A 15,864-nucleotide genomic window follows, 5' to 3' on the forward strand; every position below is an offset into this window, starting at 1 on the left:
GCCTGGAGGTGGGGGGCCCCGGAGCCCCGGACCGAGGGGCCCGGAAGTCCTCGGCCGAGGGACCTGGAGGGGCCGGAGCGACTCCGGACTGGGAGGCCCGAACGCCCAGGACCCTGGGGAGGGGTCCGGGGATCCAGGGGTATCCCCAAGGGCGGGATCCGGGGAGCACCAGGCCCTTCGATAAGGAGCTGGGGAGAGGCCTGGGTCGAGCTGGGGAGAGGCCTGGGTCGCGCTCAGGCTAGGGAATAGTGGTGAAAGTGGGGCGAAGGGTGAAGGAAGCCCGCTGCCCGCCCGGGAGTATCCCTGGGAACCTTGGGGTGGGGAGCAAGAGCAGAGAGTGGGTTGCTGAAGAAAGGAGGGTCCACGTTTCACCCGGGGGCGCGTTAGAGGCCTCGGCCATTCAGTCCGGGGGGAAAGAAGCAGGTGCTTCCCCGAAGGCGTGGTGACAGGTCCGGTAGTGGGAGCAGGGGACAAGGAAGAAGATCTCTAAGGGGAAGTGAGCAGGCCCCTACCGTCCCCTAGATGAGGGGGCGGTAAGAAGACACCTCAGAGCCTCCAGAGGAAGGAATGAGAAGGGTCCAGGTCTGTGAGAGAATAACAGAGAGCTGGGAGTACCTCCTGTTATTATAGGTGGAGAGCAGGGTGATCTGGTCTGTCGGGAGTGGGGAGACCCGTGTTTTTGAGGACGGGAGAGAAGATAATTGGTGGGAAGAAGGCTAAAGTACCCTTGCTTTCTAAAATGACAGGGGAATTGGCCTGCTGTCTTCTAATTGAGGGGCAGGAGAGGTGAGGGCAGACTCTTGCTTGAAGATCCTGGAGTGTGATCCACCCAGACTAAGGCACAAGTCTTGACTTAGGGATCAAGGGAAGGCTTGGCCGTCTAAGAAGCTGGAGGAGGCCTGCATTCTCTCCTCAAGATGTGAGAAATTCAAAAACCCTTCCTAACAGACACAGCAGGGGCCTTAACTGGTGTCTGTTTAGGAGAACCAAGAAGTGGCATTTTCCTCCTTAACCTGGAGGATTAGGAAAAGGGAGGATCAGATATTTCGAGTCTCACAGAGGATTCTTTTCTCTCTTTGGGGGACTTCTTCATTAAATGGACTGACTCCCCTAATTTGTCAGCCTTTTATCAATTATGTGTATTTAAATTAGTCTACTGACTTGATGACTTTTGTCATTAGTTGTTAGTCAACCACTTATTCATATTTACTTCAACAAACATATTGAATAGCCAACTTGTACTCAACTTCATTGGGATAGTTTGGGCTGTATTTTGGTCTTGTCCTAAGCAGAAGTCTCCTCAACTATAGTATGGTAACCCTTCAAAAAACCCTTTTACTGTCAAGCAGGTTTGGAAAAGAATACAATAAAATTCCTAGTAATGAAAACTGAAAAGATTGAAATTTAATACTTAATTTAAAAAAAGAATAGGGCTTCCCTTGTGGCGCAGTGGTTGAGAGTCCGCCTGCCGATGCAGGGGACATGGGTTCATGCCCCTGTCCGGGAAGATCCCACATGCCGTGGAGCGGCTGGGCCCGTGAGCCACGGCCGCTGAGCCTGCGTGTCCGGAGCCTGTGCTCCGCCACAGGGGAGGCCACAACAGTGAGAGGCCCGCGTACTGCAGAATAAACAATAGATTTGACACACTTGAAGAGAAAAATCATGAAAGGGAAGATAGACATGAAAAAACAAAACATTCACACACCCACAAAAAACCCTTTTATGCTATTGCTTCCCTAAACACCTACGTAGTGGTCACCAATATGTGACTTATCCCAAACTTCATTTGCCCTGGCTCTTTTCCTCACAGTCGTCCTATGTAGTGATCTTATTGGCTTCATTACATCTGGTAGCGCCCTGGATCACCTACTAAATACGTGAGGAGGAATAAAGGGAAAAAAAAATCCAGGAGTTTTGGCCTCATGTAATAATAAAGTTTTAACTTGGAAATTTCTTAAGAATAGACCACACAGTCTACAAAAATTACAGTGAAGTATGGAATAAATACATTTTGGAGTTAGAAAATTTCAGGATATCTAGTATTTCTGTTAGTCCATTTCAACTACCAACTCTGATGTTCCTGTAATCATGTGACACTTATGCTTACATCTTGCCATGTTTTAAACAATTTTTGGGACACAAAGTGAATTTAATCCAGAGTAAGTCAGATTATCATTTGTTTAGTTTTTTGATAGTTTATGTGAGTAGTCGTGCTTACTTTCATGGTGTCTTATTTGTCTTTGAAAATAGCTACAAATAATTCTTCCTTTTCACTTAAGTTTGACATATTTCCTTCATGTGTGCTCCTAGAATTACAGAGTGTTGTGTGATTCCACAATGAATACTCTAAGTCCCCTTCCATGAAATACCCAAAGGAGCAACTCACTCATCTTGCCTTAGGAGTTTTGGTTGGTATAAACAAGAGCTACTTTTCAGTTTACACTCAGCTTGAAGAGATGACCTTGCAATTAGCCAGTGTAGTCTGTAGAGCTGATTCGGGTTACTTGCTAGGAATATGGTATTTAGGATAATAAGAGATATTCAACCCAAACTTGCTTCTCTAAAGAATGTAAGAATTGCCATGTTGGATCAGACCTGTGTCTCTGACTGATACTGAGAGATATATCGTGGATGATTATAATTATCTTCTCTGATAAATTCTCAGAAGGTTAGAGAAGCAGCCAGAACCTTCCTCTTGAGTTCTGAGGTGTGTGGGGGGTAAGGAGTATATGAGTTCTTATTGAGGAAAGTATTAATCAAGAAGTTAGTCTACCACTTATTTAGAGTATTGTAGAGAGGACTCAACCTTAGGGTAGAAGGTTGAACTAGAAGCATCCTGATTCTGCTTCTCTAACCCATTAATTTACCTATGCTATTAATTTTTTAACATTTAAACCATTGTTTTGAAATAAATTCCCTACGACTGTTACATGCTAAAGTATTACATCTTTTAAATTCATTAAATATGTAACAGAATAGTGCTTGGCAACAAACAAGTGTCCAACAGTTGTTAGCTGTGATTATTTTAATTCACCCTACTTTTTTTTTTTACCCTACATTTTTATGGTTCAGACTTTGACGATATCTATTGGTTCAGTTATTCTAGGATTTGATGGCATTTTATACTTCATCATATCCATTTTGGCTTTTTCTAGACTCAAGTTTCCTAATCATTTAGCTTCTATTGCTGGCAGCCAGCCACACCAGTCCACTGATTCTCTAATCCCCACCCCCGCCAGTTTTAAACCTTCAATTTACATAAGTTTATTTATTTATTTATTTTTGCGCTACGCGGGCCTCTCACTGTTGTGGCCTCTCCCATTGCGGAGGGAGCACAGGCTCCGGACGCGCAGGCTCAGCGGCCACGGCTCACGGGCCCAGCCGCTCCGCGGCATGTGGAATCTTCCCGGACCGGGACACAAACCTGTGTCCCCTGCATCGGCAGGCGGACTCTCAACCACTGCGCCACCAGGGAAGCCCAACGTAAGTTTAGATTGTATATTGTAGTATCTTGCAATTACTTTTTTCCTGTACTATGTGACAGTGTCACACATCTCTTTCCCTTCTGTAGCTCCTTAAGAGCAGATAACATCCCTTTTCATATCCAGGGAGCCTAAGTCTGTGTCCGATGTGGAGTAGGGACTCAGTACATATTGGCCATAATGATGGGCAGTAAGCAAGGCAGCTTAGCCTGAGCTGTCTAAGCAAATTTATATCCCCTCAGTTAAAGATGAGAAAATTCTAGAAGTCTTTTAGGGTAAAGTGAGTTACTCATTGCACAAAAATTTATTACATACATGCTATGTGCCAGATTTTCTTAGGAAGTTTTAGGTAGGCAGTTTTGTAAATAGAAGTCTGATATTTGAAAACTATTTACTACACTCGAGAGTCCTAGGCACTGAGCTAGCACAGGGGAGCCTGTTGAGAAAGAAAAGCTATCCTTTCTCTGCCAGGATGTAGTCTGAGGGGGAGAGGCGGACAAAGGGTGTTGATGGTTGTGACGGGGATGCTGCAGGCGCTGAGGAAGCAAGAAGACCCTCTCAGATGTAGTCAGGGATGTCACAGATGGCCTCTCTGAGGAAGCGATGTTTTAAATAAGTCATAAAAGTTTAGCAGTGACTTGCCAAAGGGGAAAGAGAAGAGAATTCCCGGTAGGGCAAACAAGTGTGAAGGCTCAGGTGAGGAACTATGGCGTAGTTGAGAAATTGGAAAAAATGCAATGGCAGGAGCCCACAATGTGAGAGGAAGAACTGTGAGAAATGAGGCTAGCAGGGTGGGCAGGGGACAGATTTGGTGGGTTTTGAAAGCCATATTAGGGTCTTTGCACCTTAATAGCAGCAAAGGGAATGCACTGAAGGATTTTTAAGTGGGGGAAAATGGCCTTTAGTAAGATGACTTTGTCTGCTCTGTAGATAATGAATTGGAGATCAAGACCAGAGATTAGGGTACTGATGAGAAGCAGCTGGAAAAATCCAGGTAACAGTGTGGTGGCTCAGAATATGATGATGGCAGCACAGATGGAGAGTGGGGGTTGGTTAAAAGAGATATATAGGTGATAGAATGGATAGGATTTGGTGGTTGGTTGGATTTAGAAAGAGAAGAAAGAGGAGTCAAAAATAGCTCCTTAGTTTCTGGCTTGAGAAAATGGGTGGAGGGTAGCACCATTTATTGAGGCAGGAAACATAGGAGCAGGTTTGAGAGGGAACAGTCTTTCAGTTTAAGGTGCCTACAAGATATTTTAAGAGGCTTTTAGATATAGGAGGTGTTGAATACAGGAAAAAAGTTTGAATGTGAGAATCATAAAGGGCAGAAGTCTAAGTCATATATGAGGAATTTTAACCAGGTCAAACACAAACAAAAATTGATTGAACCAATGTATGTCACTGCCTATGATGAGCAAGGCTGTGGGAGACAAGATTTTTATTTTTTATTTTTAATTAAAAAAAAAATTTTGGCTGTGCCACAGCATGAAAGAAGTAAGATTTTTAGAGAAGCAGCACCTCTCCTCACAGAGAGTCTAGTGTCGTCATGGAGGTAGATATCTATTCAGTTAACTGCAGTGCAAGGCACAGTGTGATAAACACTAGAGGAGAGCTGCAAGCAAGTATTGGGGGACCTCAGAAAAGAAAGTGGTTTGGCAGTGGCTTTGTGGAGGAGTGAGCTTTGAGCTGGACCTTGAAGGGAGAAGGAGATGCGGGAGAAAGGAGTTTTGGGCTTATGGAATAACAAAGGTAGGGAAACCTGAAAGTACATATTACACGTTCAGAAATCTGTGGGAGGTTGGTGTGGCTGGATCTTAAGATTCCTGGGATACTGTAGTTGCAGGTGAAACTGGGAAAATTTGGGGGCCAAATGAGGGAGATTTTGAGTGCCATGTTAAATGTGTGTATTATAGGCAAACAATTGCTGTGGCAGAGCTGAAATGTGGATTCGGTCATCTGAGTACTAGTTACATATTCACACTTGCATCCATTGTCTGTCTAAGCACAGTTCAGCACAGTCCTAATCATCTTCAAGTACTCACGTATCTAAGTAAATAGAGTGTTCTTATCCATATTCTCTTACGTGACTCTTTTCAGCTGTGAAGACTAACAGCTGCAGAATAACTTGGGGCCCTCTGAGTTTTCATTAAGATTGAGATAATGCTTTGAGTTACTTTAGAGTCAAGGAGTTTGTGGTACTGGACAGTGGTTTCCCTAACAGCTCCGCAGGGGAGATGTCAGGCAAGACCCTATCTCCATTCAATGTGAGGCAAAGAGGTATTAAGACGTTCCTGGAGGTCATACAGTTGGATTCAGCATTTATTTAAAAACCACACGACATGAACCATCTTTCTTTTTCCCATACAACTTAGTTTAGTTAGCAGATACTTATTAGTATCTGCTTATTAGTATCTACTCACAAAGGACAGAGCACTTGATGAGGTATAAAGGCTGGTTGCAAAGAAAACAGATGATTCTTACTTCCTAGGAGCTTAGTTTGGGATGGAACTAGTGGTGTGCTGTAAACCAGCTCTCCAGAAGAAAAAATACCCTGATTTGTAATGTTTGTCAATTTCTGTGGTGTATATTCTCCCAGCAACTGATTTAAAGCTACCAACTTGATGTCACTAAACTTGGAGTTGGGAAGAGATGTGCACAGTTGGTTCTCAGGAGCTGGTAGAGCTGGCTCCAGCACACCATGGGGTGAATCACACATACTAAGAAAAACTACAATAACAAGTGAGTACTAAGGCATTTCTGGAAAGATCAGAGCCTGTGTCAGCCCCTTCTCACAGTTCCCATCTTTTTCAGAGGACCATGATCTGCAGGATGCCCTGGGAATTAATAGTTATTATCTTGGTGTTCCTTTCCTATGGTTGCCATCTTTTCAAACCAGACAAAGTTACTGGTGCTTCTTGTTTCTGACAGCAGCTCCAGCTATCTGACTTCATGTGAAAGATGGCTAATGCGGAAGTGAGTGTCCCAGTGGGGGATGTGGTTGTGGTACCCACTGAAGGAAATGAAGGGGAGAACGCTGAAGATACCAAAACCCAAGTGATCTTGCAGTTACAGCCTGTGCAACAAGGGTAAGTGACTAGAGATTTGAATATTTTGAAAAATTTGGGAGGTTCAGAGAGTGAGGAAATTATAACTTTAAGGTGATTTAGCACAATGGAACATTCAACATCGAACTCTCAGAGCTAAGTTTTCATCTCTATAATGTATTGTGCTATGTTTGTCATTCAGTACTTACTACAACAGTTTGCTGTTTCCTTGTCTCTCTCCGTCTTCTCTACTGTGAGTTCCTTGGGGGTAAGTTACCTGGTTCCCTCATCTTACTTATCCACACTGTTTAGCACAAGGCCTTGGTACATGTTTACCAGAAGACAGTGTAGTTAGAGTCAGAGGAGACTAGGCAACTGTAAAAGTATTCCTACCAGAAGTTCTCTGGACCCTCGTGGATGGGCAAATTACTAAGCTTAGTCTATCAAAAAAATATTTATCAACCACCTACGATTACACAACGTATTTCAAAGGTGTTGAAAGAAATATAGCACATGGTTCCAACCATCATGGAGCTTGTAGTCTAGTTGTGCAAGGCAAAAATACATGTTTGTAAATAAAGAGATCACTTATGTGGCAAAACCTAAGAAGTGCAGAGTGGCATGGTTAGGATGTGCTTTTGAATTCAGAGGATCACTATGAATTTGAAAGAAGATATAAGATTTTTTGGTGGTCTTGAAAGTTAAATGGGAACTAGATCTGCAGAGGGAAGCGGGGGGTAGTTATTTAAAATAATTTTTTTTTATTTTTAAAGTTGTTTTTTTTTTTTGTTTTGTCAAATATAGTGTTTTTTGTTTTTTGGTTTTTTTTGGCTTTGCCGCGTGGCACGTGGGATCTTAGTTCCCTGACTAGGGGTGGAACCTGTGCCCCCTGCATTAGAAGCATGGAGTCTTAACCACTGGACTGCCAGGGAAGTCCCAGGGGAGTAGTTATTTTATTTTGGGGAATGTATAAAAGATTCTTCAAGGATCAGAAGTGTTCTTGGGCAAGCATATACAGTTGGCCCTCTGTATCTGTAGGTTCCACATCCACAGATTCAACCAACCTTGGATAAAAAATATTAAAAAAAGAAAAAAAATCCAGAAAGTTTGAAACAGCAAAATTGAATTTGCCACATGAAAGCAACTATTTACATAACATTTACATTGTATTAGATATTATAAGTAATCTAGAGATGATTTAAAGTATATGGGAGGGACTTCCCTGGTGACTCAGTGGTTAAGAATCTACCTGCCAATGCAGGGGACACAGGTTCGCTCCCTGGTCTGGGAAGATCCCACATGCTGTGGAGCAACTAAGCCCGTACGCCACAACTACTGAGCCTGCACTCTAGAGGCTGCGAGCCACAACTACTGAGCCCGTGCGCCACAACTACTGAAGCCCGTGTGCCCTAGAGCCCACGTGCTGCAACTACTTAGCCTGTGCTCTAGAGCTTACGAGCCACAACTACTAAGCCCATGGGCCACAGCTACTGAAGCCCGCTTGCTCTAGGGCCCACGTGGCACAGCTACCTAGCCTGTGTGTTGCAAATACTGAAGCCCACGTGCCTAGAGCCTGTGCTCCGCAACAAGAGAAGCAACTGCAATGAGAAGCCTGTGCACCTCAATGAAGAGTAGCCCCTGCTCGCCGCAACTAGAGAAAGCCCGTGCACAGCAATGAAGACCTAACACAACCAAAAATAAAAAAAAAAATTTTAATAAAAAATTAAAAAAATAAAGTATATGGGAGGATGTGTGTAGGTTATATACAAATATTCAGTACTATGCCATTTTATAAGGGACTTGAACATCTGTGGATTTTGGTATTTGCAGGGGGGGGGTCCTAGAAGCAATCCCCCACTGATACCAAGGGATGGCTGTAATCCAATTCCAGTCTACTAAGTAATGTACCTTGCCTTAAAAATTTCTGGAGAAAAACAGTTAACCTATCTTGATAATTTAGAAAGCTTTTCAGTATAGGAAATTTCAAATATACCCCAAAATAAAGAAAATATAATGAACCCCCGTGTAAGCATCCATCACCCAGCTTCAACAGTTATCAACACATGGCCAGTCCTTTTTTTTTTTTTCACATGGCCAGTCTTATTTCATCTCTACATCCACCCACTCCTGAATTTTTTTGAAGCAAATCCCAGACATTAGTATGTATCTGTAAAAGATAAGGACTTTTTTAAAAATATAAACATAGTTTGCTGACATTTCTGAATATTGTTGAGCATAAAGGAAATATTCTAAGGTCTATAAGGGAAAGTTGATATAAATAATGCCTAACATATAGCCTATAGAGCGGTTTAAATTTTTATTGGCACCAACAGATTATGCATGCTTATTCAAACTCATTTGTTTGGGAATTTTGTTTGATACACATACACATACTTGTAGTTGTTACCTTTTGAGGTAGGGTAACATCAGGAAGAATTAAAGGGCAGGTTCTTTAGTTCTCCGCAGCTTTATTTTCTTTTTCTTTTCTTTTTTTTTTTTAGAATTTATTTTCTTATGGAGTCATCATTTCTTCTGTCTTTCCTAAAGTACTCCAGTTGTCATTTGTCCTATCCCCAGTAGAGACAGAAGAAACTTCTCTGCTACTTAGAGACTTAATTCTTTTGAAGATTTGGTTCCACTTATTTTTCTGTTTGTCTTTTTTATTTTCCAAATGATATTGCCTTTTCTGGAAACCTCTCATTGCTTGCTTAGGTAGAGGATCTTTGTACAACATATATTGACTCCCCACTCCACTGTTTACACTGAATTTTAGTGCATGAGCTAGTGAATAAACATTTTGAGGTATTGCATTCTTTTTTTTTGAGGTATTGCATTTTGAGATGCCTGTCAGTTGATTTTTCTAGTTGTATTATTTTATTATTTGAATATTTTATTGCATTTTAGCCTAATTTTATAAAAATGAGCTGGGTACAAAAGCAGTGATTCTAGTGATAAGAAATACTGGTCTCATAATTTTAATACACTTGAGACAAAGATGGAAATCATCAGGTGTCAGTCTTCAGCCTCATCACACTTAACCTGCTTGGCTACAGTTCAAGTATGAAGGAGAGAAACAATCAAAGAGTATATATGAATTGCTGGGAATAAATTGGTAAAGATTATATTTAAAAGGCAAGAAATAATTAGGGATTTTATATAAGTATTTTTAGATTTCAATATATAATTCCTCTTGCCCATCTTTTTAGCTTTTACATATATGACATTTAATACTTTCTCAAATTTTCATCATATACACATTTTCAGGAATACATTGTGAAGCAAAAGTAGAGTGTCTGGTAACAGTCTTTTAATATGAATACATAGAACCTGACGCATCGTGTAAGGTGATACTTTCATAATAATACGAGATTGGTTTTTTTTCTTTTTATAAATTTATTCATTTTTGGCCGTGTTGGGTCTTCAATACTGCACGCCGGCTTTCTCTAGTTGCGGCAAGCAGGGGCTGCTCTTTGTTTTGGTGCGCGGGCTTCTCATTGCAGTGGCTTCTCTTGTTGTGGAGCATGGGCACTAGGTGCGTGGGCTTCAGTAGTTGTGGCATGCAGGCTCAGTAGTTGCATGGGCTTAGTTACTTCACGGCATGTAGGATCTTCCCGGACCAGGGATCGAACCTGTGTCCCCTGTATTGGCAGGCAGATTCTTAACCACTGTGCCACCAGGGAAGTCCCTAGATTGGTTTTAAAATATGTCCACATTCAACTTTTTTAAAAAAACATAGATACTGAGGTACTCAGGTACTAAGAAGACTTTTAATTCTGGGAGTTTTTCAACAAAGAAGGCTTGTTCAGCCTATGCTTTCTCTTTAAAAACAAAAAAAGATGGTTATTAACTTTTTCAAATAAAACCTTTAAAACATACTTAAAAAGTCCTCAGGAGGAATGAAGGTACTAAGATTCCATCACCATTCTTGGCTTTCTAATTCATTTTGGATTCATAACAGAGTTTTTAACAATGAGATCAGGAACTGGTGATTTTAGTATTACATAAATTTACTCAGTGTGCTGAGTGGAATAGTTCAATTTGAGGAGTAGTGACCTTACTTTCCTTATCATGCTCATATCCCTCCCCGGGAGCACAGGCTCCGGACGCACAGGCTCAGCGGCCATGGCCCACGGGCCTAGCCGCTCCGCGGCATGTGGGATCTTCCCGCACCCGGGCACGAACCCGAGTCCCCTGCATCGGCAGGCGGACTCTCAACCACTGCGCCACCAGGGAAGCCCCCTAGTAGTAAGTTTAAGGCCTTAGGAAGCTGTATAAACTCTTTCAGATCACTAGGGTACCCATTAGTTTATGTAATAATCCCACATTCCATTCAATTAATCAGAATATCTTTCCTTATCATTCAAGATAAAAAGAACTTAACTCTGTGGATTTTCAGTTTTCAGTGAATTAGAATACAATGATGTAGACTTAACTTTAAAACTCTAGTAAACATAATTTTACCTCACTTCGATGATTCATAAGGTATGTCGGTATCTCATAACGCCTTAACATTTTAAACATATTTTATGATTTTTTACCATAATCTTGGTAGGTGTAGAGAATTAGGCTAAATCCATCACTATCCTGAGTTGCTTTAGAAAGATTTTCCCTGATAAAATCTTGTTTGCCCGTAAAAATATAGACTATTCCCTGACTTCCCACCCCAAGTGCAATTTTCCGGTTGTTGAAATTATGTATAGACAAGAATTTATTCTTTTAAAGAATTTTGCACATACTGGTCAAGTTAGAATGAGCTTATCAAATTTACTTGAAGCAGTGTTTTTTTTTTTTTTTTGGCCACGCTGCAGCTTGCCAGATCTTAGTTCCCTGACCAGGGATCAAACCTGGGCCCCTGGCAGTGAGAACGCCGTGTCCTAACCACTGGACTACCACGGAATTCCAGAAGCAGCAGTTTCTCATGTGTATCACATTCCTCATTCATTTACCGGTCATTTATTATGTGCTGTGCCATGTTCCAGTTAGCACACGACATGCCAGGTATACAAAATGAATAAAATGTAATCTCTGCTCTCAGGGACATTTTTTTTTTTTTTTTTTTTTTTTTGCACGTGGCTTGCGGGATCTCAGCTTGAAGCCGGGCCATGGTAGTGAAAGCCTGGAATCCTAACCACTAGGCCACCAGGGAACGCCCTCTCAGGGACCTTTTTAGACTATGCCCAAGGAGAGAGAGAGACAGGTAAACAAGTATATAGTATGAAGTGTTATAGTTGTTGTGACTAAGTACAGTTGCATCACAAAGGAGGAAGTGGGTGATTATACTGGAGGATTGAGATGGAAGGAAAAGCATCATACAAGCTACTCATTAAAAAACAAAAGATGGGGAAGGATGTTCTGGGAAGAGGGAGAAGAGCAAAAATAGACGGTGTAAAAGAAGGTGGCAATTTTGGGAACTACAAATAGTTTGGTATGATTGGGGCTTGGATTGTCTGGTGGGATTTGGTGAGAGATGAAACCAGGGGCCAGATCTTGGAGGGACTTAAATATGATATTAAGGATTTGGGTCTTTATTTTAGCAGCAAGGAGAGGATTCTTGAAGGGTTTGGAGGAGGGTGTTACATGATCACTGTGGAAGGAATATAGAAGATCAGGTAGATGCAAGGAGACCAGTTCAGACTAGAGATGATGCAGCCTGAATTAAGGCGGTAGTAGTGGAAATAGACAGGGAGGATGGCTGGTGTTAAGGAGATGCATCTGGCAGGATTTGGTGACTATGTGGGAGTTGAGGAGGAGGAAAAGGGAGAAATTCAGTGTAATTCCCAGGCTTCTGTTTTAGGCTGCTGTGTGCTGGGTGGTGCCATTACAAGGATGGGGAATATAGGAAGAAGAGTAGTTTGGGAGGTGGGAGAGGAAAGAGAACTTGGTTATTTTAGACATAATGAATTCAATAAAGTCCTATGGGATATCCAAATGTATTTATTTATTTATTTAACAGTTAATTGTGTCCTGGCGTGGAATTCAGAAGGGAGGTCTGTGCTAGAGGTGTCACCATGCAGGCGGCTAATCACTGATGCAAAGGAGATTATTCAGGCAGTGCTTTAGGGTAGCAAGTGCAATAATTAACATGTTAGGTTTATTATGGAAATTGAACAAAGGATGTCAATGTATCATGTTAGGTATTCTGAGCCCATTTCTTAGAAGGTAGAAACGTTTTGGAGAGAGATTTTCCTTAAGTGGTACCTCTAGTTACTGCTAGTTACTTTGGGCATAATGGCTCTCTTACTTTTTTTTTTTTTTTAACTAGGTTCTGCTCATGTCTGTAGTTTGATTTTGGTGACTTAAAAAATGCTAAAGTGTAAAAATGACTAAAGTTCCTAGATTCCAACAAGGGACATCAATTCTGTGGTCAGCAGGTTCTTCCTGGTTTGAACTAACAGTATTACTTTTTAGTCTTATTTGGATAAATCTATAATGTGACTTAATCTTATACTTGAAGCAGCACTTTATGTCATGAGCTTTTAAAGTTAGGATGGGAAAAGTCTGGTGTAGAAGGTAGCAAGTGGCGGTGTAAATACAGTAGCAAGAGGAACTTTCCTTTGGGGTGAGGAAAGTTGTTGATTCATTTCCATGGTAGTAGCTGCTAAGCAGTCCCGGGCAGCTTAGAATTTAAATACATTGGGGCACTAGTCAAAGCACTAACATCGGGTTGTAAAGTATATTATTTTATTCCTTTTGAGATAGATTAAAACAAATTTTTTAACCCCATGCTGTGAATATTAATTTTTTCATGATTTATGTAGTCTGTTTATCGATGGACACTTTTACAACAGGATTTACGAAGCCGGATCCGAGAACAACACGGCAGTTGTGGCAGTAGAAACTCACACGATACACAAAATTGAAGAAGGGATTGGTAAGTCTTTTTGTTGTTCTAGTACTTTTTTTTTTTTGGCCGTACCTCGAGGTATGCAGAACCCGTGCCCCCTCCAGTGGAAGCGGGGAGTCTTAACCACTGGACCACCAGGGAAACCCTGTTCTAGTACTTTTGACCTTAGCTTCCTTGGTTGAGATTTCTTGCCTTTTGTGCCTTATTTTTCCCCCCTACCCAGTGTGCCCTACCAGTGCTGTAGCCATCAATTTGATGATGGCACATCTAGAGACACCGCTGCCTAAGATGCTAGGGCTGTCCGTTGATGTTTAACGTGAATTTGCTAGGGTTGCTGAAAAGATTTTTCATCAATAGAAATCCCTCAAAGAAATTGGAGCCTCAAGGTTGAACTCTGTCATTAGGGAAGTTGCTGATGAGGTGTTGATTGTAAGGCAGTGAGTGGAAAGAAACTGAAGTTAGACAAACCTGAGTTTGTCTGAAATTAGACAAACCTGAGTTTAAATCCCACGTTCTCACTGCTTAGCTGTGTGTCCTTGGGAAAGTCCCTTCACCTTTCTGAGTCCTACACAGGGACAATAGGAAACAATCACTGTCTCACAGGATTGTTTTAAGAACTAAAAAAGATTAAGCCTATAAAAGCACACAGCACAGCGTCTGGCACATAGTGGGAGCTTGGTAAGAGAGCTGTTATGCAAACTTCTTCCAGAAGATTCCTAAACAGTACCAACCAGTATGAACTGTTAGCCCCTCAGAGGAACCAGGAGACTAGAGATTCTGAATTAAGCTTTGGGGAAGAGTGTTTGATAAATAAATGATATTTTTTCCATTTTCAAGATGCAAGCACTATAGAAGCAAATGAGGATATGGAAATCGCTTACCCCATAACTTGTGGGGAGAGCAAAGCCATGCTCCTTTGGAAGAAGTTTGTATGCCCAGGAATAAATGTAAAGTGTGTCAAGGTAATTGTCTTTTCTCCTTGCTGGGGCCTATTTTGGGTCTCCTTGTTTTCAAAGGGTATGGTTTTAGTGCCTCTTCTCTCTTCTACCATGTCAATGTTTTTAATTTTGTGGTGTCCCTTTGTGTCACAGTAAAAAAAAAAAAAAATAGGGACTTTGGAGTGAAATTGACCTGGATTCAAGTCCCACCAGAATATAAATCCTTTGAGAGCTGAGAATTTGTCTATCTTGTTCACCATTGTATCCCCAGCACCTAGAATAGGGCTTGGCATATTTATCAGTAAATATTTGTTGAATGAATGGAGTCCCATCTCTATCACTGACTAGCTAGGTGACCTTGATCAAGTTATTTAATATTTCAGAGCCTCATACGTTAAAATACAAATAATTATATACACACACAGTAAGGTTGCTAGAAGAGGAAGTGAGATCATATATGTAAAATGGCTTACACTGGTGTGTAATTTGGTAGAGTATTAAAAATTATTACTGATAAAAATAAGTAATCTTCATGAGAGCACAATATGGAAATAATTGCTTATTCTGTCTCCACTGGTAGCCACAGCTGACCTATGTAGATAGTAGTCACCATCAGTGGCATCATCCTAGAATCATTAAGAATTACAGAGCTTCGAGGCTTTGTAGTGCTGTTGGTTTCTACCATCCTTATTCTTTCTACCAGATCCTGAATCTTGTCATTAGGGCTGAATAGATTACTTCAGTTTAAATAGCCTTTGCAACATTGGACCCGTCTGCTTGATTCAGGGCATAAATGGATTTTAGATCCTAATCAGTATATTAATCTCTGACCCTCCTTGTGTCTTCTGTAGCTTCGTACCAGGACAGGGCACTGTGTCCAGAGAAGGATCATCTTCTCTAGCACAATAGGGTGGGAGGATGGAGAATACAAGGCTATGACTAAAGATGTCATTTGGGTATTTTTTGTTCATAACAAGTAGAGTTATGTCTTTCTTTCCCTCTTGGCCTGCCTAAATTAACATTGGATTATTTTGGACTTTATTTTTTACATTAGTTTAATGATCAGTTGATCAGCCCCAAGCATTTTGTTCATCTGGCTGGCAAGTCCACCCTGAAGGACTGGAAGAGAGCTATTCGTCTGGGTGGAATCATGCTCAGGTGAGCTCTGATAGCAAGTTCATACCTTTCAGCTGACTGTGGGGCACTTAATCATGGTGGAATCCAGAGAACCCAGTCTTCTTAATTTGAATTTTTATTCTGTCTGAAGGATTGGCTTAAACAATCCATGTATTATTTGACCTTCATCAACTTGTTCTTAAAATCCCTGTGAGAGAAGAAAAATTGAATTAAATTGACTCTTCCCAGCATCTAGGACAAATTCTTCTGATGTCAGAATGTTGGGCAGGATCTTCTCTGGGCAGAGAAGCTCGGGAGTAGATGACAGTCCAGCTTGAGATCACTCAGCATAGGCAGAGCTAAGCCTGGTGCTAAGAAAGCTTGACAACAACGGAGATGTGGGCTGATGGACAAATCCTGGGATAATCTGGTAGAGTAGA

The 15,864-nt window shown here is 41.4% G+C and overlaps 1 protein-coding gene across 5 annotated transcripts in view; it reads left to right on the forward strand.

The window, feature by feature from the left end:
- Nucleotides 1-55: 55 nt before the first annotated feature.
- Nucleotides 56-15,864, forward strand: part of GMEB1 (glucocorticoid modulatory element binding protein 1) — a 31,032-nt gene continuing 15,223 nt past the window's right edge. Inside the window, exons 1-5 of one of the 5 annotated variants that reach the window (XM_024766718.1) lie at nt 56-582; nt 6,411-6,568; nt 13,285-13,397; nt 14,208-14,332; nt 15,363-15,466. In XM_024766718.1, coding sequence (XP_024622486.1) covers nt 6,441-6,568; nt 13,285-13,397; nt 14,208-14,332; nt 15,363-15,466 — 470 coding nt within the window. In that variant the 5' untranslated portion in view covers nt 56-582; nt 6,411-6,440. Of the gene's footprint in view, nt 583-3,463; nt 3,484-3,590; nt 6,569-13,284; nt 13,398-14,207; nt 14,333-15,362; nt 15,467-15,864 lie in introns of those variants that run through there. The other 4 variants (XM_024766721.1, XM_024766719.1, XM_024766717.1 and 1 more) reach the window with 4 other exon arrangements.

This window comes from Neophocaena asiaeorientalis, unplaced genomic scaffold (genome assembly GCF_003031525.2).
Source record: "Neophocaena asiaeorientalis asiaeorientalis breed wild unplaced genomic scaffold, Neophocaena_asiaeorientalis_V1.1 scaffold79, whole genome shotgun sequence".
In the NCBI taxonomy this organism is placed as follows: domain Eukaryota; kingdom Metazoa; phylum Chordata; class Mammalia; order Artiodactyla; family Phocoenidae; genus Neophocaena; species Neophocaena asiaeorientalis.